The sequence below is a fragment of the Coenobita brevimanus genome, chromosome 57 (assembly GCF_032717465.1).
Source record: "Coenobita brevimanus isolate Jiangsu-jjx chromosome 57, ASM3271746v2, whole genome shotgun sequence".
NCBI lineage: Eukaryota > Metazoa > Arthropoda > Malacostraca > Decapoda > Coenobitidae > Coenobita > Coenobita brevimanus.
The window spans coordinates 21480905-21504599 of NC_137010.1; the positions used below are offsets into that span (position 1 = coordinate 21480905).

General features: G+C 42.1%; 1 protein-coding gene across 2 annotated transcripts in view; it reads right to left on the bottom strand.

Annotated features, from left to right (window-relative positions):
- The window catches only part of lost (methenyltetrahydrofolate synthase domain-containing protein lost), a 328112-nt gene that overhangs the window by 179170 nt on the left and 125247 nt on the right, over nucleotides 1-23695 (bottom strand). For both annotated transcript variants that reach the window (XM_080274442.1, XM_080274441.1), the window contains exon 5: nucleotides 11331-11535. In XM_080274442.1, the coding sequence (XP_080130568.1) occupies nucleotides 11331-11535 (205 nt within the window). The remainder of the gene's footprint in view (nucleotides 1-11330; nucleotides 11536-23695) is intronic.

The window sequence follows — 23695 nt, forward strand, 5'->3', positions numbered from 1 at the left end:
TCATTCTGGGATGACACCTGCGGTTAAAGGGTTAATAACTCAAAGATATAACAAGAGAAATTAAAGGAAGAGAATCAATAGCAGAAATACCAAAATAAAATTAATTACAGGTGGTAGCAAATACAGTAGGCTGAATACTGAAATGAAGAGAAGTACGGTAATTATGAGTATAAGGAGCAACATAGAAATGAACAATAGAGGCTGAGAAAAAAGAAAGTCATGTTGTTTAAGGACAAGAGCTCCCGGATGAGAGTAGGCACCAATACAAGCCATGTGCAAAGCAATGATCTGTTGTTGGAGGCCATCTTGCGACTGTCCTGCCAGCGGCCAGCCCTCTACAGCCAAATGTCACACTTTCAACCTGTACCTTCCACATGTGGACATGCATTTCACTGCAATTTAGTTGTATTTTTTGTATTTTCGTCGCAACTTACCTGTTTCAAGATGGCAAGCAAGAGTGGTTTTTCGGGTAGCAATGGTAATGGACGAGAGCGGCCTGGCACCTCTAAATCTTCACAGCCAAAGGAGAAACGGCAAAACAGGAAAGGGCAGAAATACACCAAGTATACACTTGCTGCCAGTATGGCAATACAATGCAGAACTACAGTTACTTAACCACAATTATAGTTCATAAAGTTTACAGGGGGTGTGGGCAAAAAATCATGATTTTAGGTAGTTAGGTTCGGAGGCCCCAGACCCAAACTAATTTTTCCCATAAGAAGTTCAGTTTAAATTTTGATGATTTGAATTTCGCGGTGATTTTTAGGTACATATGCCCATCAAAATTAGAAATTCCACTGTATATATATATATATATATATATAATGTACAACTATATACAGTATATGTTTGACACACACCCATGGACGAAAGTGGACAGATATTAAACCGTGCAAAGACACTGAAAAGTTATCATTTATGTGAACTGTTCATAAATGGTGCAGCAATCAGCTGTACGGAAAGATATAACATCACTTGTGTAGTGCTACTCTCAAAGGAAGGTGTTGCATGACAGTGAATAATATTTCTTGTTTTTCAGCTGTGAACCTAAAAAGCTCATACTGGACTTTCTGTGTCAGTGCTTGCCACAATGGAGGGGTTTGTCTTCTGATGAGTGGCAGAAGGTTCTCTTCAAGGAGGAGACCGAGAGCGAGGAGGATGAGGAGCTGAGCAATGCTCCAAGTGAGGACTGGGACGATGTCCAACGCCATTCCCCTCGGGCAGCTTTGCCCTCACCCATACCACAACAGGAGCAGACACCATTACCACCAGTATCGGGACTATCAGCCCAGCCATCGTCTTCACTTGGACGATAGGCTATCGCCTTTGCTTGGACCTCTCGCTCCAGCAACCGTCCGGTCTCTCCACCTCAAGCCTCCAGTTCCCCCTTGGCCAAGCCCATGTCACCGGTAGCAGGGCCTAGTTATGTGACACTGGCACCTGCATGAGGTGTAGTGTCTGTGGCGCAACTGTTGCAGGATGTGACTGTGTTGTTGTCCCCTGGCTGGTCGACAAATGAGCTGTCTCCGACAGTATTCATCCCCCCCCCCCCATGTTCTGCAGCAGCAGGAGATAGTCTCGTCGTCCTCATCGTTGGAACCCTCACCATCTCGAAGAGGCCAGTGTGGTCCATGGCCCGACTATGGGGGACGGCCAAGGGGCGTCCGAGGAGTCCGAAGCGTGTCGGTACGCCAACCCACTGCCACCATTGCGGGAGGTGTTGCCACAGAGGATCCAGGGTGGAGCAGTGGCCCATTCACACCAGCTAATGGGCTCTTCGCAGGATCCCCAGGAATGAGGGTCGATCAGCCAACAATGCCTCTCCAGTTCTTCTAGCTGTTTTTCACCAGGGAGTTGTTGACATATCTCACCCTCGAGACCAACAACTATGCGTCATTCCTGGGGACTGTGTTGGATGCAAGGTTAATCTGCAATGAAGAGGAGATGGACAAGTTCCTGGAGCTGTACTTCTTCATGTGGGTGGTGAATATGCCAACCATCAGGTATTACTGGAGGAGATCCCGTCTCCATAACTACCCCATTTTCCAGCAAGTGATGAGTGCGAGGCATTTCAGGGCCATCCTGAAACACTTCCATGCTTTCAGCTCACTTGCTATACCCCAGGACAATCGCGACAGGCTCATCAGGGTTCGCACGGTGATGGAGTACCTCCTTCAGCGGTTCCAGGACACCTACTTACCAGAGGAGCACCTCAGCCTGGATGAGGGCTCGCTGGCTTGGAAGGGACGCTTCAGCTTCTGCATCTACAATCCCATGAGGCCCTCGAAGTATTCCATCAAGTTTATATCCTGGCTGAGGCTTCCTTGGGGTACATATGGCATTTCGAGGTGTATACGGGGCAGAAGGCGATGGAGACCACTTTTGGAGCCTCATAGAGCCGATGAAGGATCAGGGATACAAAGTTTACATGGACAACTATTATAACTCTGTATCCCTGTGCGAACGCCTCTTCAGTGCAAGAACCTACGTGTGTGGGACCATATGCCTGGCCAGAGGAGCACCAAAGCAGCTGCAGGACATCGCCAGGACAAATGTAAGGATGAACCCAAATTGTTCTATAGATTTGTCAAGGGCAAATTGAAACAAAAGGAAGGAATCACCCAACTAAAAGTAGAAGGAGAGGTCTATAAAGATGCAGCAATGCAAGCAGAAATAATGAACAAATGTTTCCAATCAGTTTTCACTAATGAAAAGAAGTTTGTGGAAGGAGAGGGAGTGACTAGAAATATAGTGATAAAAGATATAAAAGTGGAAGTACAGAAAGTACATTAATTACCGGAAACTCAAGATGTAAGGATAGCCCCAGGACCTGATGGAATCTCTAATTGGATACTGAAGGAATGCAGAGAACAACTGGCGGATAAGATTCACAGTTTACTTGTGTGTTCTCTGGAAGAGGGGAAAGTGCCTCAAGAATGGAAGAGGGCAAAATGTGGTACCAATTTATAAGGGAGCAAACAGAGAAGAACCCCTGAATTATAGATCAATGTCTCTAACCAGCATGGTCAAAAAATTGTGCGAGAGAATTCTGAAAGATACATGGGTAAAATATCTGGAAGAGATGAGTATTTTGGCTGACAGTCAGTTTGGATTCAGAAGTGGAAGGTCATGTGTTTCCAACTTGTTGAGCTTTTACTCAAGAGCGACTGACGTGCTTCAGGAGAGAGATGGTTGGGTGGATTGTGTGTATTTAGATTTGGAGAAGGCCTTCAACAAGGTACCCCACAAGAGACTAATGTGGAAACTAGAGCATGTAGGAGGACTGAAGGGGAACCTCCTGGAACGGATGAGAGACATGAGGACAGTAATAAAGGACAGAATGTCTAGATGGAGGGAAGTAACAAGTGGAGTCCCACAGGGCTCGGTGTTGGCGCCAGTAATGTTCCTGATTTACATAAATGATATGGTAGATGGAGTGAACAATTATGCAAGTCTGTTTGCTGATGATGCAAAGATCTTGAGGAAGGTAGAGGTTGAGGAGGTTTGTAAAATGCTGCAGGAGGATCTGGATAGGATACAAGAATGGAGCCAGACGTGGGAAATGAAATTCAATGCAAAGAAATGTAAAATTTTGGAAATGGGAAAAAGTACCAAGAGGCCATCACTGAATTATTTGATGGGTAATGAACCAATCACAAAAGCAAGAGAAGAGAAAGATTTGGGAGTGCTGGTCCAGGACAGTTTGTCACCTGAAAAACACATTAACAAGACAGTTACAGAGACGTATAAACTCCTGACTAATATAAGAGTAGCTTTTCATTACATGGATGAGGAGATGATGAAGAAATTGATAGTGGCCATGATTCGCCCCAGGTTAGAATATGCAGCAGTAGTATGGTTCCCATAAAAAAGAAAGATATAAACAAGATTGAGAGAATAAAAAGAACAGCAACCAAAATGGTCCTCAGTCTGGATGATCTGTCATACAGAGAGAGGCTGGAAAAGCTGGATTTGCCTTTCTTAGAAGAAAGGAGAAAGAGAGGTAACATGATTGCAATGCTCAGGACCATGATGGGAGTAGATAAAATTGACAAAGAAGATCTGTTTTTATGGGATAAGAGAATAACAAGAGGACACGGAATGAAATTGAAGAAGCCAAGCTGTTTGAAGGATATCAAGAAATACAGTTTTCCTTACAGATGTATAGGCCTGTGGAATATCCTGGAGAAAGAGATCGTCCAGTCTAAAAACTCAAACGAGTTTAAAGCTAAATTTTACTTACTGAGAAACAGAGACAGGACCCCACGAGCGTAGCTCATTTCCTGTATATCACAATTAGGTAAATACAATTAGGTAAATACACACACACACACACACACACACACACACACACACACACACACACACACACACACACACACTCACACACACTCTCACACACACTCACACACACACACGAACAGCCGGAGAGAGCGGACGTCCCAGGCATCGCTCCTAACCTTGAGTAGTTTCAGGAATTTTGTCTGTCCTGTCTCCTAGGGTCTTTCTTTAAATTTAAAATAATGAGAGTTAGTAGACTACCAAAAATGTAAAGATTTGTTGGCAATAGTATACATGAATGTTTGTGGCTTATTCGGTAACAGCTGTTTAGGTACTTTACATTAAACATGGCCGAAAATGTAAACAATGAGGCAATGGAATTTCAAGGATTTGATGCTAATACTAACGTCATGGACCTGGTGAAAACATTAATTATGAGGATTAGTGAACTCGAAAAAAAAGTAGAGAATCTAGTGATAAAGGATGTGTCAGGAAATACGGAAACCACCATACAGAGTCTAATCCAGTCCAACGAAACAGCCAATGAAGAGATTAGGAATTTGAAGAGGGAAAATGTTGAACTGAGGAGGAAACTTGAAGAGAGTACTAATAAAACTGAGAAGGTGAGTAATGTATTAGAAGAACATAAGGCAAAGTGGGCACACGTAGAAGAAGAACAGAAAGAAGTGGTCAGCTTAAGAGAGATCATCCAGGAAGAAAGGGAAATGAACAAGAAAGAAATGGAAGAAAATGTAGTGAAAATACTGAAGAAAAAAGAGAAAATAGTGAGAGAAACTGTAGAAAGGAACAGATGTGTGGTAGTATCTGGAAACAGGGAAGAGGAAGAAAAGGTTAGGTTCGCAAGACTCGAGAGAGACACGAACATGGTGAGAGGAATATTAGGCAAGATTGACCCCGAAGGAGACAAGTGGGTAAAAGAAATTGAAGAAGTAAGGAGGATAGGGCCTTATAAGAAAGGGGAAACAAGACCAATGAGAGTCAAGTTTACATCAGAAAGTGTAATAAATGAGATACTTAAAGTGACCTGGAAATTAAGCAAAGAGGCGGGGATGGAAAATATTATAATAAGAAAAGATCTGAATGAAGAAGAAAGAGAAGTTTTAAAATCATTAAAGGAAGAAGTAAAGGAAAAAAATGATAAGAGGACAGAGGAAGAACGTAATACTTTTTTTGGAGAGTATTGGATATGAAAGTAAGGAAATGGTATTTAAGGAAATAGAAGTGAAGGAAACTAGGGGGATGGTTGTGAAAGATCAGAAGTTGAGGAAGTGGTATGGACAGAGAGTAGGAGAGAAGAGGGTATTAATAATGTCAAAAATAATTTGAAGGTGATATATACTAATGTTGATGGTTTCATATCGACAACGATCGAAATTAATGATTTCTTGAGAGAACATGAACCTGATGTCATGTGCTTTGTAGAGACCAAATTAAGAGAAGATATTGATGTTCATTTGGGAGATGGTAAATACAAACTGTGGAGAAAAGACAGAAAAAAAAAAAGGGAGGAGGAGTGATGATAGCAGTGAAGAACAACATAAATGTAGATACTGTGGAAATGGGAGAAGGCAGGGCTGAAGTGATATATATGAAATTAGAAACTGGAGAGAATGTTAAGAGAGATATGGCGGTAGTGTATGTTCCCCCAAAGACGAGAGCATGGAAGGATGACGAATACCATGAGATGTTGTCAGATATGGCTAGCTATTTGCAAAAAATAATTGAGAAAAGCAATAATATAATTTTGGTGGGTGACTTTAATTGTAAAGAGGTGAACTGGGAGGAATGGTACTTGGGAGGCGGCGAGGATTCGTGGGGCACTATGTTATTAAATATATTAATGAATAATGTGATGACGCAGTGGGTCAAAGAAGAGACACGGTTCCGAGGTGAGGACACACCAGCAAGGTTAGATTTCCTGTTCACCAAAGAACCCGATGTAATAGAATCATTGGAATATCTCTGTCCTTTGGGAAAAAGTGATCACGTGGTCATTGAGTTCCAGATGTTAATAGGAAACGTCGAGCCAAGAGACGAGCTTCATAGACAGGGAAGATACAACTTTGGCAAAGCAAATTTTACAGGATTGAGAAACTTTTTTGAAAATGCGGATTGGAGAAAATTCAGAGAAACAAGAGAGATACAGAGGAAGTGGGATATCTTTCTAGACCTCTATAATTTGGGAGTGGAAAAATTTGTACCAAGAGTAAGAGGGAAAGAAAACAGGAAAAAGGAGTGGTTTAATAGAAGGTGTATGATAGCCAAAAAAGAGAGAGATAAGGCGTGGAACAATTGGAGAAAGAGAGGTAACGACAGAACAAAGGAAGAATATAAAAGAACAAGAAACGAATACACAAGAATACGTAGGGAAGAAGAAAGGAATTTTGAAAAAGGTATAATTGACAAATGCAAGGATGAACCCAAACTGTTTTATAGATTTGTTAATGGCAAACTGAAACAAAAGGAAGGAATCACCAAGCTGAAAGTAGATGGAGAGGTCTTTAAGGATGCGGCAATGCAAGCAGAAATAATGAACAAACGTTTCCAGTCAGTTTTCACTAAAGAAAAGGAGCTTGTGGAGGGGGAGGGAGTGATTGGAAATGTTCCGGTGATGAAAGATATAAAAGTGGAGGTGCAGGAAGTGTATAAATTACTGGAAACTCAAGATGTAAGGAAAGCCCCAGGACCTGATGGAATTTCTAATTGGGTACTGAAGGAATGCAGAGAACAACTGGCGGATAAAATTCACAGCTTAATTGTATGCTCACTGGAAGAGGGGAAAGTGCCAAAAGAATGGAAGAGGGCAAATGTGGTACCAATTTACAAGGGAGGAAACAGGGAAGAACCCCTGAATTATAGACCAGTGTCTCTAACCAGCATGGTCGCAAAATTGTGTGAGAGAATCCTGAAAGACAGATGGATAAAATATCTGGAAGAGATGAATATTTTGGCTGAATGTCAGTTTGGATTCAGAAGTGGAAGGTCATGTGTTTCAAACTTGTTGAGCTTTTACTCAAGAGCGATTGATGTGGTACAGGAGAGAGATGGTTGGGTGGATTGTGTGTACTTAGACTTAGAGAAGGCCTTTGACAAGGTACCTCATAAGAGACTAATGTGGAAACTAGAATATATAGGAGGACTAAAGGGGAAACTTCTGGAATGGATGAGAGACTTTTTGAGAGACAGACAAATGAGGACAGTAATAAAGGAAAAGATGTCTGGATGGAGGGAAGTAACAAGTGGAGTCCCTCAAGGCTCAGTGTTGGCGCCAGTAATGTTCCTGATTTACGTAAATGATATGGTAGATGGAGTGAACAGTTATGCGAGTCTGTTTGCTGATGATGTAAAGATCTTGAGGAAGATAGAGGTTGAGGAGGATTGTAAAATACTGCAGGAGGATTTGGATAGGATACACAATTGGAGCTGGACGTGGGAAATGAAATTTAATGTAAAGAAATGTAAAATATTGGAAATGGGTAAAAGTACCAGGAGACCATCACTGAATTATTTGTTGGGTAATGAATTAATCACAAAAAGGAGAGAAGAGAAAGATTTGGGAGTGCTGGTCCAAGATAGTTTGTCACCAGAAAAGCACATTAACAAGATAGTTGGAGAGACTTATAAGCTCTTGACTAACATAAGAGTAGCATTTCATTATATGGAAGAGGAAATGATGAAAAAATTGATAGTGGCCATGATCCGCCCCAGGTTAGAATATGCAGCGGTAGTGTGGTGCCCACACAAAAAGAAAGATATAAACAAGATTGAGAGAATACAAAGAACAGCAACCAAGATGGTCCCCAGTCTGACAGACCTGTCATACAGAGAGAGGCTGGAAAAACTGGATTTGCCTTCGTTAGAGGAAAGGAGAAAGAGGGGAGACATGATTGCGGTGTTCAGGACCATGGTGGGAGTAGATAAAATTGACAAAGAAGATCTGTTTGTATGGGATAAGAGAGCAACAAGAGGACATGGAATGAAATTGAAAAAGTCAAGCTGCTTGAAGGATATCAAGAAATATAGCTTTCCTTACAGAAGTATAGACTTATGGAATAGCCTGGACAAAGAGATCATCCAGTCTAAAAACTTAAACGAGTTTAAAGTTAAATTCGACTTATTGAGAAACAGCGACAGAAACCCACGAGCATAGTACATTCCGTGTATATCACAATTAGGTATATTCTTAAATATTTGGAACGACTTAGACAAAGAGGTGGTGCATGAGAAAAACATTCATGTGTGTAAAGGTAGACTTGATAAATGTGGATATGGAGACAGGACAACACGAGCATTGCTCAATTCCTGTATACTACAAATAGGTAAATACAAATAGGTAAATACACTAACACAGACACACACACACACACACACACTACATAACTCCTCATCTTCAAATCCCACAAGGTCCTTCAAGCCCTTCAACACCCCTGGAGGAAGTGAGTTTTCCGAATTTTGTTGATATGTATACTGACCTATTATCATTCATTCATTCATTCATTGCCAGACGCCATGTATCCCAATCGGGGTGGCCAAGGCTTAGAGTTAATTGTTTTACAGGGAGGGGCACTAATCCTCCACCAACCCCACTTGACACGTAGGGAGAACGTTATGCCAACAGCATCTGGTATTCCCAGGCGGTCACCCATCCAAGTACTAACCAGACCCAACGTTGCCCCTATATTTATCACATAAATAACCATTTTCTCCTACATATTACACATTTGACAGAAAGTACAGCTTCATTAGCAGTAACTAGAACAAATTTGTGATCATGTCTAGTAGGTTATAACACTAAAAAAACAACCTTTGGAGATTTTAGTCTGTACATAAAAAGAAAAAAAAAAAGAAAAAAAGCTTTGGGTGCAAAGTCTTCAGGTAAAGGGGGGGGGGAGGCAGTGTTTTTTTTTTTTTGGCTTGCAGTAAACCTTGGTAGCGATCGGAAGAGTTATCTAGCTTTGTCGTCCTATTACTCGAAAACTACTGGACGTATCGACTTCCTGGAAGAACCATGATAAAGAACAGTAAATTCTATGCATATTCATTACGAAAATATAAGCCTTTGGGAGCATATTTTGCAGGAAAAGGCATGGGAATGGAGTGTGTTTTTTTCTCGCTTGCGGTAATAGTCGAAAATGCTCGGCAGAGTAATCTCACTTTGTCGGCCAATTACTTGAAAACTATTGGACGTATTGACTTCCTGTAAGAACCATGACAAAGAGCAGTAAATTCTACGTATTTTCATTACGAAAATATAAGCCTCTGGGAGCATACTTTGTAGGAAAAGGTGGGGGAACGGAGTGTTTTTTTCTCACTTGCGGTAATAGTCAAAAACGTTCTGCGGAGTAATCTCATTTTGTCGGCCGATTACTCGAAACCTGTTGGACGTATCGATTTCCTGTAAGAACCATGATAAAGAGCAGTAAATTCTAGTTATGTACAGGATATAATAATGTAATATCTCTGATGAAAAGTCGCTGTTATGTAGGCGGGAATATAGGATTTGCTGTGCGTGAATGACAAAAGTGACGCATGGCCATGAGTACCCAGTCTTTTTTTTGCAATTTACTTGGAAACTATGAGGCGTATCGAAAATCTGTTTTGCCCAGGAGAAAGCTCATGAAATTCTACACAATATTATGAAATAAAAACATAAGGTGTGTGAGAAAACTTTTGCAGGAAAGCTCCCTGTACAAAAGTTTCTTTTTTTTTTTTAATGGCCTTCAGTTTTTGGCAATCTTCTTGAATACTACAAGTCATATCACAACTAGACATTTCTCATTAGAAAGCTGATGAAATTCTCTATCAAAACTTCTAATAACATTCTCCTATATGATGGAAAGCATTCGAATGGTGATGTTGGGAAGTGAAACTGACACTGCAGAATGTTTATTCAGGGCCGCCTAATGTTTTTTTTTTTTTTTTTTTTTTTTTGAGCTTATCAGCCAGAACAAACATTGATGAATAAGATAATATAGGTTTCAAGGCAGTATATTGAGGTTTGGGCAACAAAAATATGGCGAGAATTCGTGTTTTCAGTGGCATGCGGGCGGCCAGTCGAGTCAAATCGTGTGTCAGGAAACTTACTGAAACTTATGCGTGCACAAGAGGGTTAAATTCATCTGCCACTGCACTATTTTTCAGCTTCTCCATTTTCATCTTTCACTCTGAGTACTCCTGTTGCATCTCATCCACCAAGCTGCTCACTGCTTCAACTTGCATATCACAACCATAGCATCAGATAAATCTCTGCAGCATTCTTTCAGTATTCTCATGTCAACTATAATCCCAAGCATCTTTCTCTCTACAAGCATGTCATTGATCATGAGCCTCTCAACAATCTCTGCAGTCTCCCTATACCATGTAATTTATCTCCTTCTTTGTGACTGAAAAGTGACACATCCTTCAGTCACCATCCATTATCATTCTGTGCACTTCAAACTGACTCAGTACATCATACACTGGGTGAGTGTCAACTCTCCTGTCATCAACTCCCTGAAGTCCTGGGTGCTTGTCCTCTTACTCCATCAAGCTAATTCCTAAATCTATGGTTCTCTTCCTAACTAATACCATTATTAGGTGGAAGCACAATACCCAGTGCAAAGTACTTTTACCACTTTTAATTTAAACCTGATATACACACACTTCAGGTTGATATATTTTCATATTAGCCACTTACTCAACACTGTAGTTTCTCCTTTACTCATCAAAGGGGTGCCCATACTTGGTTTTACACATTTTGCACCTTCTCATTCTCCCACTTCACTCCCTTTCATATTGGTCTCTTACAGCACTGTTATATGACATCTCACTTCCTGAACACATTCACTACTTCCACTCTCATACAGTTATCATTCACACTTTTCTCATTACACATAAACCACATGTGCCTCTCAATTATTACTAGGCAGGCATAGAACTCTGATCTGAGCCATTCTGGATGTTCACCAGGGGGAATATTGGTGCAGTATCCCCAATCCACACCATCTTCTCTTTTTATGATTGTTAAGCATGCAGGATCATTGACCCACCAGTACGAGAGACTGCCACAGAGCCGATAACAATCAAATCAATCTTGACATTAATGTCGAGGCCAATGGGCTTAGAGTACTTCTTCATGCCCTCTGTCTGAGCCATAATCCGCAATGTCTCCTTATTTTCTGACGATGCATCACTCAGCTGGTTGAACAGTCCACTCCGTAGTCGAGGCGTCGGCACAAGAAGGGTCTTACCAGCCTGGGATTGAATAATAAAATAAATAATTATAGTAATAATAATAATCCATCCATCATCCAATCTTATGTTGCCTCAAGAGAAGTGTAGGAGCCCAGGGCTAGGCAAGTTGGTCCTGAGATGTAAGATGAAAGTGGCCAGCCTCACTCATCCCTGAGTGGCATTATAGGAGCAATAAACCCTAACCACCTCTTGGATATAAACCTACACAAGCTCAATCCGACTGGAGTGCTGTAATTACCCACTAAACCACCAGGCACCATAATCTGGTTATATGGTTACCACCAAGCATAGTAAATGGCTTCCTGGTGTACAGGAAACCACTTGGCTTCTCAACTGGTGTAGAATCACCCATTGGCAGAAAGAAGAGGAAAGAATGAAGGAAAGAAGGACTGAAGAGAAACTGTAAAGTCACTCGTAGGCAGAAAGCAGAGGGAAGAATGAAGGAAAGAAAGACAGAAGAGAGGAAAGAGCAGCTAATAATAATAATAATAATAATAATAATAATAATACCTGTATAATAATAATAATAATAATATTAATAATAATAATAATCCATCCATCACCCAATTCTACCTTGCCCCATGAGAAGCGTAGAAGCCCGGGGCTAGGCAATTTGGTCCTGACATTTAAGATGAAAGTGACCAGCCTCACTCATCCCTGAGTGGCATTACATGAGCAATAACCCCAACCATCCCTTGGATATAAACCTTCATCAGCTCAATCCGAGTGGAGTACTGTAATTACCCACTAAACCACCAGGTGCCATAATCTGGTTATATGGTTACCACCCAGCGTAGTAAATGGTTTCCTGGTGTACAGGAAACCATTAGGCTTGTCACTCAGTGTAGAGTCACCCATAGGCAGAAGGAAGAGGAAAGAATGTGAAGAAAGAAAGACAAAAGAGGGAGTGTAAAGTCACCTGTAGGCAGAAGGATGAGGAAAGAATGAAGTAAACAAAGACAGAAGAGGAAGGAAGGAATGGAGAGAGGAGAGGAAAGGGCAGACACCTGAGAGCAGCACTACATCGAGTGAGTGGATGGTGAGCGCCCCCACCTACCACAATAATAATAATAATAATAATCATCATCATCATCATCATCAAAATCATCACCACCACCACCAAACCATCACCACCACCACCATAACCATTATTATAATCCAGTTTTGAATGGGTAAGATCATGAAATATGAAAAGACAAAGAAAGTGTGAAAACATACCAGATAACTAGTATGTAGATGGTACAAGATAAATCTATTTATTCTCTCTCTCTCTCTCTCTCTCTCTCTCTCCCCATCTGTTTGCCTGCCTGTTTCATGTATACCATACAGGATGGCCCATATAGAACACTCCACTTCCACTTTGCATATTTTTTGTGTTGTGAGGACAACTCAGTCAGTGTCATCAGTATCAATATCTAACCTGCATCACTTCTTCATTTCCTACTCCCAATGCCACAACCATGCTCACATAAGCCAACGGAGTGATTCCTGCAACACAACACACTGCCACGTGTTTCTAGTGGAACAATATTTACAGGCCACCCCGTACAACTATCAATACAGCCTGACTACAACCTTACTGCATTAAGGCTCTTTTATTTCTTTCATAACATCCAACATATTTTCACTTTTCCCCTCAATCACCTGTGCTACTACCACAAAACTGAATACTATACAGAAATTGACTGATTACTATCTGCAAATTATAAGTATATCTCACTTTTACACAACTCACCAATGTTTCAATGTTCAGGATTATGCCAGCCTATCCTTGGGCTCCTACACCCTCAAGATGGTAATGTGGTATTGACAAGAACTGTGTTGCTTGACTGTTAAGTTTTTGATAAATACTAAATTTATTAAAATTTTTATGAGATCTAATATAATCTTCAGTACTTATTACCCCGTGACCACAAGTCAGAAGCTTGCTTCAACTGCTGCTGTTGCTATTTACCAAACTCAGTCTGTCTGACTATGCAGACCCATCAGCTGCAGGGAAACAACTACTCCTCCAAGGAAGGCCCATGTAATGAACCTATGTTCCCTAACAAGTGACAGTGCCTAACCATAGCAAGGTGTAGGGAAATGTGAGGAGGTCTGTTTCTTGGATGGACACTGTATTTGCATCTCTACACCTAGTTAAGAAGGGCACCATAGAAGGCTTCACTTCACCCTGTAATTTGGTTATACAGTATGGTTATCACCCAGCATTAAAAAATGGTTCCCAAGGTTACAGGAAACCATCAGATTTGTCACTCAGTGTACAGCCACCTCAAGCTGAAAGCAAAGTAACACAGAGCAACAGGAAAGAAAGGGAGAAGTAGGAAGAGAGGACTGCAGACACAGAGACAGAATGAGAAAGAGGAAGAAGTAGGAGGCAGAGTATCAAGTGAGTGGATTGTAGTCACCACCAGCCACCACTGCTTGCTTCTATTAAAGGACAGTACTCATCTGCTTGCAAAACATCCTAGACAGGAAGTAAAGAGAGAGAAACAACACTGCCTTCATTCTGTCCCAAAAAACACAACTTCACTTTTACCACCAATCGTAGATAGGCAGTCCCAATACAATAATAAATTGGTGTTGGAAAATGCTGTCCATATCATAACTTTCTTACAACTTTTCTTCTTCTTTTTTCATGCAAGGAAAAAGGAACCAAAGGACAGGGGCCCACAAACCATTCCTTCCAAGAAAAAAACAAAAACAATACAAAAGAGACCCAAATTCAAGATCCGTTCATTTCGAGATGCCTGGACACACTGCATTTGAAAGACTGGAGATCATAAGAAGTAGGAAATACAGACGGAGGGAGACAGTTCCAGAGTTGACCTCTTGCATACATGAAGGACTGGGAATAATGGTTAACTCTTGCATTACAGAGCTGGACAGAAAAGAGATGACAGTTTGTTGACAGACAGGTGCTACGCACCCATTGTAGAGGTGAAGGGATGCAAGCAGACAGATCAGTGGAGCAGTGACCATTGAAGTGGGAACAGAAAAGAGATAAAGATGCAACAGTGTGGTGATGAGACAGAGATTGAAGGAAGCCAGTAAGATGAGGAGAGTTGATGAGATGAAAAGCTTTTGACTCCACCTTATTGAGAAGAGCTGTATGTGGGGAGTCTCCCCATACATGAGAGTTGTACTCTAAACAGGGGCGAATAAAACCCGTGTATAAAGTCAACAACTGTGCAGGGGTAAAGAAGGTATGGAGCTGGCTTAGCACACCTAATCTCTTGGAAATATATTTTACAAGAAATGTAATATGATCTTTCCAAGTTACGTCCTGAGAGAATGAAACTCCAAGTTTGTTTAAGGATGAGGCAGGATTAAGCTGGATATTATTAAACATTAGTGGGTACTCCTACAGAAGATTTTGTCAGGTTAATTGGTGTAAGAACCGAGTTTTTGATGCATTAAAAACAACAAGATTATTTTTACCCCAGTCAGACATTAGGAGTGCCATAGCCTTATCCCTTGTTTATTGAAGTAACTGCTGAGATGGATGTTACGAGAACCAAATAGAAAGGTGAAGGGTGGAATCAACAGCATATGAGTGGATAGGGTTAGATGTATGGCTTAGAAGGTCATTGATGAATAAAAGGAAGAGAGTTGGTGATAAGACAGAGCCCTGAGGAACATCACTATTGATGTATCTTGGAGAAGAATGATGCCTGTCTACAACAGCAGCTATAGAACGACCAGAATGGAAGCTACAGATGAAGGCACAAATAGAAGAATAGAAACCGTAAGAGGGCAGTTATGGTAGGAAATAAGCTTTAAAATTTTTCTGTTAAGAATAGACTTGAAAACTTTTGAGACACAGGATGTTAAAGCAATTGTATGATAGTTTGAGGGTTGGGAATGGTCACCCTTCTTTGGGACTGGCTGAATGATAGCAAACTTCCAGCAAGAAGGAAAGGTACAAGTTGATACACAAAGGCGAAAGAGTTCACCTAGGCGGGGTGAAAGCACAGGAGCACAGTACTTGAGGATAACAGGAGGGACTCCATCAGGCCCATATGCCTTGTTAGTATTGAGGCCAGTGACGGCAGAAAATACATCAGCTGAAGAAATTTAAATGTCAGCCATGAGGATGTCAGAGGGGGGAAGCGATGGAGGAACAGTACCAGAATCGTCTAAGGTGGAAATGGAGGAGAAAGTCTGAGTGAAGTGTTCTGTTTTATCAATAGAAGAAATAGCTACAGAGCCATCAGAGTAGAAAAGAGGAGGGAAGGATGATGAGGTAAATTGTTAGAAATGTGTCTGAATAGGTGCCAGGAGTGGGAAGAATTCGAGTTGGAGAGTTGAGAGCATTTAGTATGGATGAAGTTATTTTTAGCAGGGCGAAGAACAGACTTAGCACGATTCCAGGCAGAAACATAAACGAGATGTGATTCAGGGGTGGGTTGATTCCTGTACCTTTTATAGACCCTCTCCTTGTTGTGGACAGCATTACAACAAGCGTGATTAAACCAAGGCTTTCTTGCACTGGTCAAAGGATATGAGAAAGGAATGTATCCTTCCATGTCTGACAGCATAACCTTCATAATGCGCAAGGCACACTCAGATGGCTCCTGGCCATGGAAACAATGATCATTCCAGAGAAAATCAAAGAAGTACTGCCTGAGGGCCTCCCAATCAGCAACTCCAAAGTGCCACAATCGACCATTCTTTGGAGGGTCCACAGGCCATACCGGAGCGATAGGACAGGTTAAGGTAATAAGGGTGAGATCGGAGAAGCCCACCAGAAAGGAAAGACAACAGTGTAAGCAGTGGGATTATGGTAGTTGTAAGAAAGAGGTCAGTTATGTTGGAACTCTCTCAAACGCGGTCAGGGATATGGGTAGGGTGCTGTACAAGCTGCACTAGGTCACTGAGGATAGAAAAGATGCAGGCTTGTTCACCAGGTGGATAAGTGAAAGAAGACATGAGCCAAAGGTGGTGGTGAACATTGAAATCTAAACTGGAGATTTCAGAGAAAGGAGAAATGGATAGGATGTGTTCCATCGTAGAAGCAATATAGTCGAAGAATTTTTCATAGTCAGCAGCATTAAGGGATACGTAAACAGCACAGATATATTTAGTCAGAGAATGACAGGAAAGCCGAAGCCAGACAGTAGAGAATTCAAAAGAATCAAGTTCGGGAACACGAGAGCAAGATTAGTCATTGCATACATATACAGAACAGCCACCTCTGGCTTTGAAATGAGTATAGAGAAAGTAAGAGGAAATAGAAAAGGATTTGCTATCAGTTGCCTCAGACAGCTGAGTCTCAGTTAAGAAGAGAAGGTGAGGTTTAGAGGAGAAGAGGTGGTGCTCAACAGAGCGAAAGTTAGAGGAAGGGCAGCGAATGTTGCAGAAATGAAGAAGTGAGTCAGACACTGGTTCCAGGCATCATATTTTGAACCATGGGAAAATGGCTTGTTTATAATGCCCCAGCATGCTTGAATGTATTGACCCTGGTCACATAATGGCAGCTCTCCACACTGCCTGGCCTCTAGCATCCTCCTTATGCAGTCCCTTATCCCTGAGGTCAAACTCTATGACCTTCTCCCAAATTTTTTTCGGTCTGTCTTACCCTTACACTCAATATTCACACCTCGCACCCTGAACATCCAATTGTCCTCTTTCGTTATTTCCACTGGCCCAAACCATCTCTGTCTACTTCTTGTCACAACACTTATACATTCAAATCCCATCCTACCACTTAAATCTTCATTCACAATCCTAACCCCTCCAGGCCTGTCATTCAAAGGTACACAATACACCATCTAATTATCATCTCTGTGCATTTTAGCCAATGAATACTCTCTTCCCTTACTGTCCTGGTCTCATTACTGTACAACATTACACTCCTAACACATGTTGCATACAAATACAAACACTCCTAAGCATGGAGGGAGGGCCCCTCTCAATGTCAAGAAGGGCAATAGCTTCCTGAACGTCTTCCAACCACTCCTTATCTTCACTACTAAGCCAGATCCAGCCCCACCTCCAGCACATAACACGTCTCCCATATAATAAAACCCCACACACTCCAGAAACTCTCCAGCAAGGTCAATCTTTTTCCACCTTTCAGTCTCTGCATACTCCCCCCTACACACTGCAAACATAACAGCATTATTTCACAGCTTACCTGTAATACCACTATATCTCTTATGCACACACATTGCACAAGATGGAGTTTCATTCATTCATTCATTGCCAGACGCCATGTATCCCAAACGGGGTGGCCAAGGGCTTAGAGTTAATTGTTTTACAGGGAGGGGCACTAATCCTCCACCAACCCCACTTGACACGTAGGGAGAACGTATTTGTGGCAAACTGCACATGGCCACACTCTTCTCCCTCTGCTTTGACGGTACCCCCATAAACCCTAGATATCAAGAACACAATTCATCAAACAACAGAACATACACATTGCCATCTTACAAGAAACGAAACTACACAGAGCGCAGAAAACACCAACATTTCATAACTTCTCCACCATTCGACAAGACCAGGCCGACGGCAGTGGCGGTGGACTCATCACCCTGGTACACAAATCCATCAACTTTGTAGATACCAGTGCACACACAAAGTCACTTCTCTCCCCCACATGACACCACAACAGAAATAAAATCAATTAAAATACGCACTGGTAACAAATCACACATAGCAATCGCTAACACATACATTCCACCCCAATCATCCCCCACAGTACCACACATTCTCTCCACAGTTACACCACATCACTAATATACCCAACATCATCCTGGGTGGTGATTTCAACACCAAGTCATCGGCCTGGCATGTCAGCAACCCTGACACAGACAGAGGGCTGGTACTACAATCCCAGACAGATCATCTTTTCATACTGAACAATCTAGATCAACATACCCATATCCCACACCGAGCCCTCTTCCTCCCATCACCAGACATAAAATTCTGCTCCCCAAACCTTGTCCCCACTACATCCTGGAGAGTGGTCAAACCCCTAGGTTCTGATCACCTCCCAGTCATCATCACTACTAAAACCAGAATCACCCCAGCTGGCCACAGACACACACACTAATTAAAAGAGAGCCAACTGGGAGGCCTTTGTAACTGAAACAGAACAACATTTCGAAACACCAAACAGTACACCAATCACTAACATCAACACTGCTGTGCAAACTTTCAATACAATCATACAAAACGTAGACAAAAGACACATCGCTTGAGGAGACAGAAAAAGAAACAACTCCAACTTCACACCAGAAACTCAAAGCCTCATCAGTCAACGGGACACTGCGACACTCCCCAACACCCCATACACAAGACAACATACAACAAATACAAGAACTCAACACTCAAATAAACAATAAAATATCAGAACAGCAAACACTAAACTGGAATAATTATCTCCAAACACTTTACCACAAAACAAACACCAGTAAACTCTACAAAACACTAAACACCATCACACACTCCAACAGCAACACTACAAACTCACATGCCACCATCACAACTACAGACACCATACCTTCAAACAGACAACAAGCAAAAACGCTCATCAGTCACTTTTCTAAAGTCAGCCATCTAAAGCCCCATCCCGAAGACCGATGTATCACCTGACATTAGAGACAGCTCCCCACAGACCCAGACTAGGCACCTTTAACTTACAACCAGACGACGCACATCATTAACAACATCAAGCAATCATCTGCCTGTGGACCAGACAACATAAGCAACATTCACCTTAAACACCTTGGACCACAAGGCCACAAGCACTCACCAACATATCAAACTATAGCTATTCACACAACATAATACCCAACATCTGGAAGCATGGCATTATCATCACTATCCCTAAACCCAACAAAGACCACACATTACCTTCCTCACACCGCCCCATCACACTCCTCTGCACCCCCTCTAAAGTCACTGAACGACTGGCCACTACAATTAGTCACACCTCACATTTCCCTAGCCCAATCACAACATGGCTTTAGGCCACTACACTCCAAAAACACCCTTCTTACAGACCTTACACAGAGAGTTTTCGATGGCATGAATTCAGCTAGGCCACCACACAGAACACTCCTAGTCACACTAGACATCAGTAAAGCTTTTGATGCCATCCCCCGCCACAACCTCACAAACAAAATACTCAGCACAGACATGCACAATAACACAAAAAGATGGTTGGCAAACTACTTAGCAAGCAGATGTGCACAAGTAACATTAGCCGGTTGGTCTTCTAACATCAGAAACTTCACAAATGGTGTCCCCCAAGGATCTGTTTTGTCCCCTACACTCTTTAACCTATACATGCACAACATACCCACACCCCACACACCACAGATACACATACAGTAGCTTCCTATGCAGATGATATAACACACGTATGCACCAAAACTCAAACACGGGTGCACACATCCTCCAACATTACCTCAACACACTACACGAATGGTTCACCACAAACAGGCTCAAAATAGCCCCAGCCAGATCTACAGTGACCCTTCTCACAAACTGGACAACAGAACACAGTCACATCCCACACCTCACCATAAACAACACTCCCCTACCACACACATACACACCCAAAATCCTTGGTGTAACATACAATACGTCAATGTCATTTATGCAACACATCACAAACATTAAAAATAAATAACACCAAGACTAAATGCCTTGAGGTCACTTGCCCATACAACATTCGGACACAACAAAGAAACCACCACCAAAGTATACAAACAATACATACATTCAGTGATGAATTATGCAAGCCCTGTCTGGCCTCCTAACTTTACCAAAACACACTACAACACTCTACAGACCATACAGAACAAGGCCCTAAAAATAATCACATGCTGCACAGCTACTACACCCACAGACCACCTACATCAAGAAACCAAAGTCCTCAAAGTCAAAGATCACCTAGACATGACAGGCACCCAGATTCTGGCTGCAGCCTCCACAAACCCACAACATCCACTACATTACATGGCAGCACATCCACCCAAACCAAGGAACATCAAAACAACACCCTGCAAACGATATCATACACAAATACTGTCATGTATCCCCCCTCGCCCTCCTCAGACCAGCTTCCAGCAGCACATCCACACTCAAATCACTCACCGCTCCATTCAGTCACTTAAAGACAATACACAGCTGCATGCACAGCCTTCTGACATCCACCCTTCTGAATCCTATCTCCCTCATGAGGACAGGGTCCACCTGGCCAGGCTGAGATGTGGACACCATCCAGCCCTCTTAAGCTACCAGAAGAGGCTGGATGACTCCGTCGCTGATGCCTGTCCAGGATGTAACACAGCACCCCATACTATTAAGCACATTATGGAAGACTGCATTGAACACAATCACCGATGCCAACAACACAACATACACTCTTTGAGAGCTCTGTGGGAAAGCCCGGTCTCGGCCATGGCCTTCCTAAGGGACTCAAGGCTGTTCGGCCAGACTGCCTAGGGAACAACTACTAATACTACTACCCTAAATATCAGCACTTTTGTTTTATCCACATTTACTCTCAAACCTTTGTACACCCATACCCCGTCATCATGTGCATCGATAACCGGTGCTTTGCTAGACCGAACACATGAAATAGGTGAACATTTCCACAATCCGAACAATTTGAATGTCCGTCGCCTTGCTAGTCCGACACCCCACCTCTCCAGTCCGACACCTTGCCTCTCCCTAGGTTTGAAATGAAGCCCTCCCGGTCCTCCTGTCCTCCCTCCATCCCCTCTTTTCTCCTCCCTCGTCCCTCCTCTCCCCCCCACACTCAGCACTGTCAGGCATATCTCCCTCCCTATCCCCCTGCCTTCCTCCACCCCTGGTTGTCTCTCTCTCCGTCCCACCATCCTCCCCCATCTTCGCTTGTCTCCTGTGTGTATTTGTCTAGTTGTGATACACAGGAAATGTGCTACGCTCGTGGAGTCACGTCTCTGTTTCTCGATAAATCAAATTTTGGCTTGAACTCGTTTACGTTTTTAGACTGGACAATCTCTTTGTCCAGGCTATTCCACAGGTCTATGCATCTACAGCATATGGAAAACTATACTTCTTGATATCCTTCAAGCAAATTAGCTTTTTTAGTTTCATTCCGTGTCCTCTTGTTACTCTCCCAACCCATACAAACTGACCTTCTCTGTCAATTCTGTCTACTCCCATCCTGGCCCTGAACACTGCAATCATGTCACCCCTCTCTCTCCTTTCTTCTAAGGAATGCAGGTCTAGTTTTTCCAGCCTTTCCTTGTAAGACAGATCTGTCAAGCTAGGGGCCATCTTGGTTGCTGTTCTATGTATTCTCTCGATCTTGTTTATATCTTTTTTTATTTTTTTAATGTGGGGACCAGACTACTGCCACATATTCCAGCCTGGGGTGGATCATGGCCACTGTCAATTTTTTCATCATCTCCTCATGCATGTAATGAAATGCTACTCTTATGTTAGTCAAGAAATTATACATCTCTCTAACTGTCTTGTTAATGTGTTTTTCAGGTGACAAATTATTCTGGACCAGCACTCTCAAGTCCTTCTCTTCTCTTGCTTTTGTGATTTGTTCATTACCCATTGAATAATTCAGTGATGGTCTCTTGGTACTTTTACCCATTTCCAATATTCTACATTTTTTTGTGCTGAATTTATTTTCCTACATCCATGTGTGTGTCTGTGTATTTACCTAGTTGTAATATACAGGAAATGAGCTATGCTTGTGGGATCCTGTCTCTTTTTCTCAGTCAAATTTTGTTTTGAACTCATTTAAGTTTTAAGACTGGACAATCTCTTTGTCCAGGCTGTTCAACAGGTCTATGCATTTATATGGAAAGCTATAATTCTTGATATCCTTCAAACAACTTGGCTTTTTCAGTTTCATTCTATGTCCTATTGTTACTCTCCCATCCCATACAAACAGATCATTTTTATCAATTTTATCTAGTCCTATCATCGCCCTGAACATTGTAATCATGTCGCCCTTCTTTCTCCTCTCTTCTAGGGAAGGCAGGTCCAGCTTTTCCAGCCTCTCTCCATAAGACAGATCTGCCAGGCTGGGGACCATCTTGGGTGCTGTTCTTTGTATTCTCTCAATCTTGTTTATATCTTTCTTCTTGTGTGGGGACCACACTACTGCTGCATATTCCAACCTGGGGCAGATCATGGCCACTATCAAATTTTTCATCATTTCCTCATCCATGTAATGGAATGCCACTCGTATGTTAGTTAAGAGATTGTACATCTCTCTAACTATTTTATTAATGTGTTTTTCCAGTGAGAAACTATCCTGGACCAGCACTGCACTCCCAAATCTTTCTCTTCTCTCACTTTTTTGACTGGTTCATTACCCATCATGTAATTCAGTGATGGCCTCTTGGCACTCTTACCCATTTCCAATATTTTATATTTTTTTGCATTGAATTTCATTTCCCACCTCTGACTCCAATTTTGAATCCTATTCAGGTATTCCTGCAGCATTTTACAGTCTTCCTCGACTTCTACTCTCCTCAAGATCTTTGCATCATCAGCAAACAGACTTGCATAACTGTTCATTCCATCTACCAATATCATTTCCCTGTGGGATTCCACTTGTTACTTCCCTCCATCTGGACATCTTGTCCTATATTACTGTCCTCATTTGTCTGTCTCTCAAGAAGTCTCTCATCTACTCCAGGACGTTTCCCTTCAGTCCTCCTATGTGTTCAAATTTCCACATTAGTCGCTTGTGGGGTACCGTATCAAAGGCTTTCTCTAAATCTAGATACACACAATCCACCCAGCTGTCTCTCTCCTGTAGCACATCAATCGCTCTTGAGTAAAAGCTCAACAAGTTGGAAACACATGACCTTCCACTTCTGAATCCAAACTGGATCTCTGCCAATATGTTCATCTCCTCCAGATATTTTATCCACCTATCTTTCAGAATTCTCTCGAACAATTTTGCAACTACGCTGGTCAGGGACACTGGTCTATAATTCAGAGGTTCTTCCTTGCTTCCTCCCTTATAAACTGGTACCACACTGGCCCTCTTCCATTTCCGAGGCACTTTCCCTTTTTCACACAATTAAATCGTGAATCTTATCTGCCAGGTGTTCTCTGCATAATTTCAGTACCCAGGTAGAGATTCCATCTGGTCCTGGAGCTTTCCTTACATCTTGAGTTTCCAGTAATT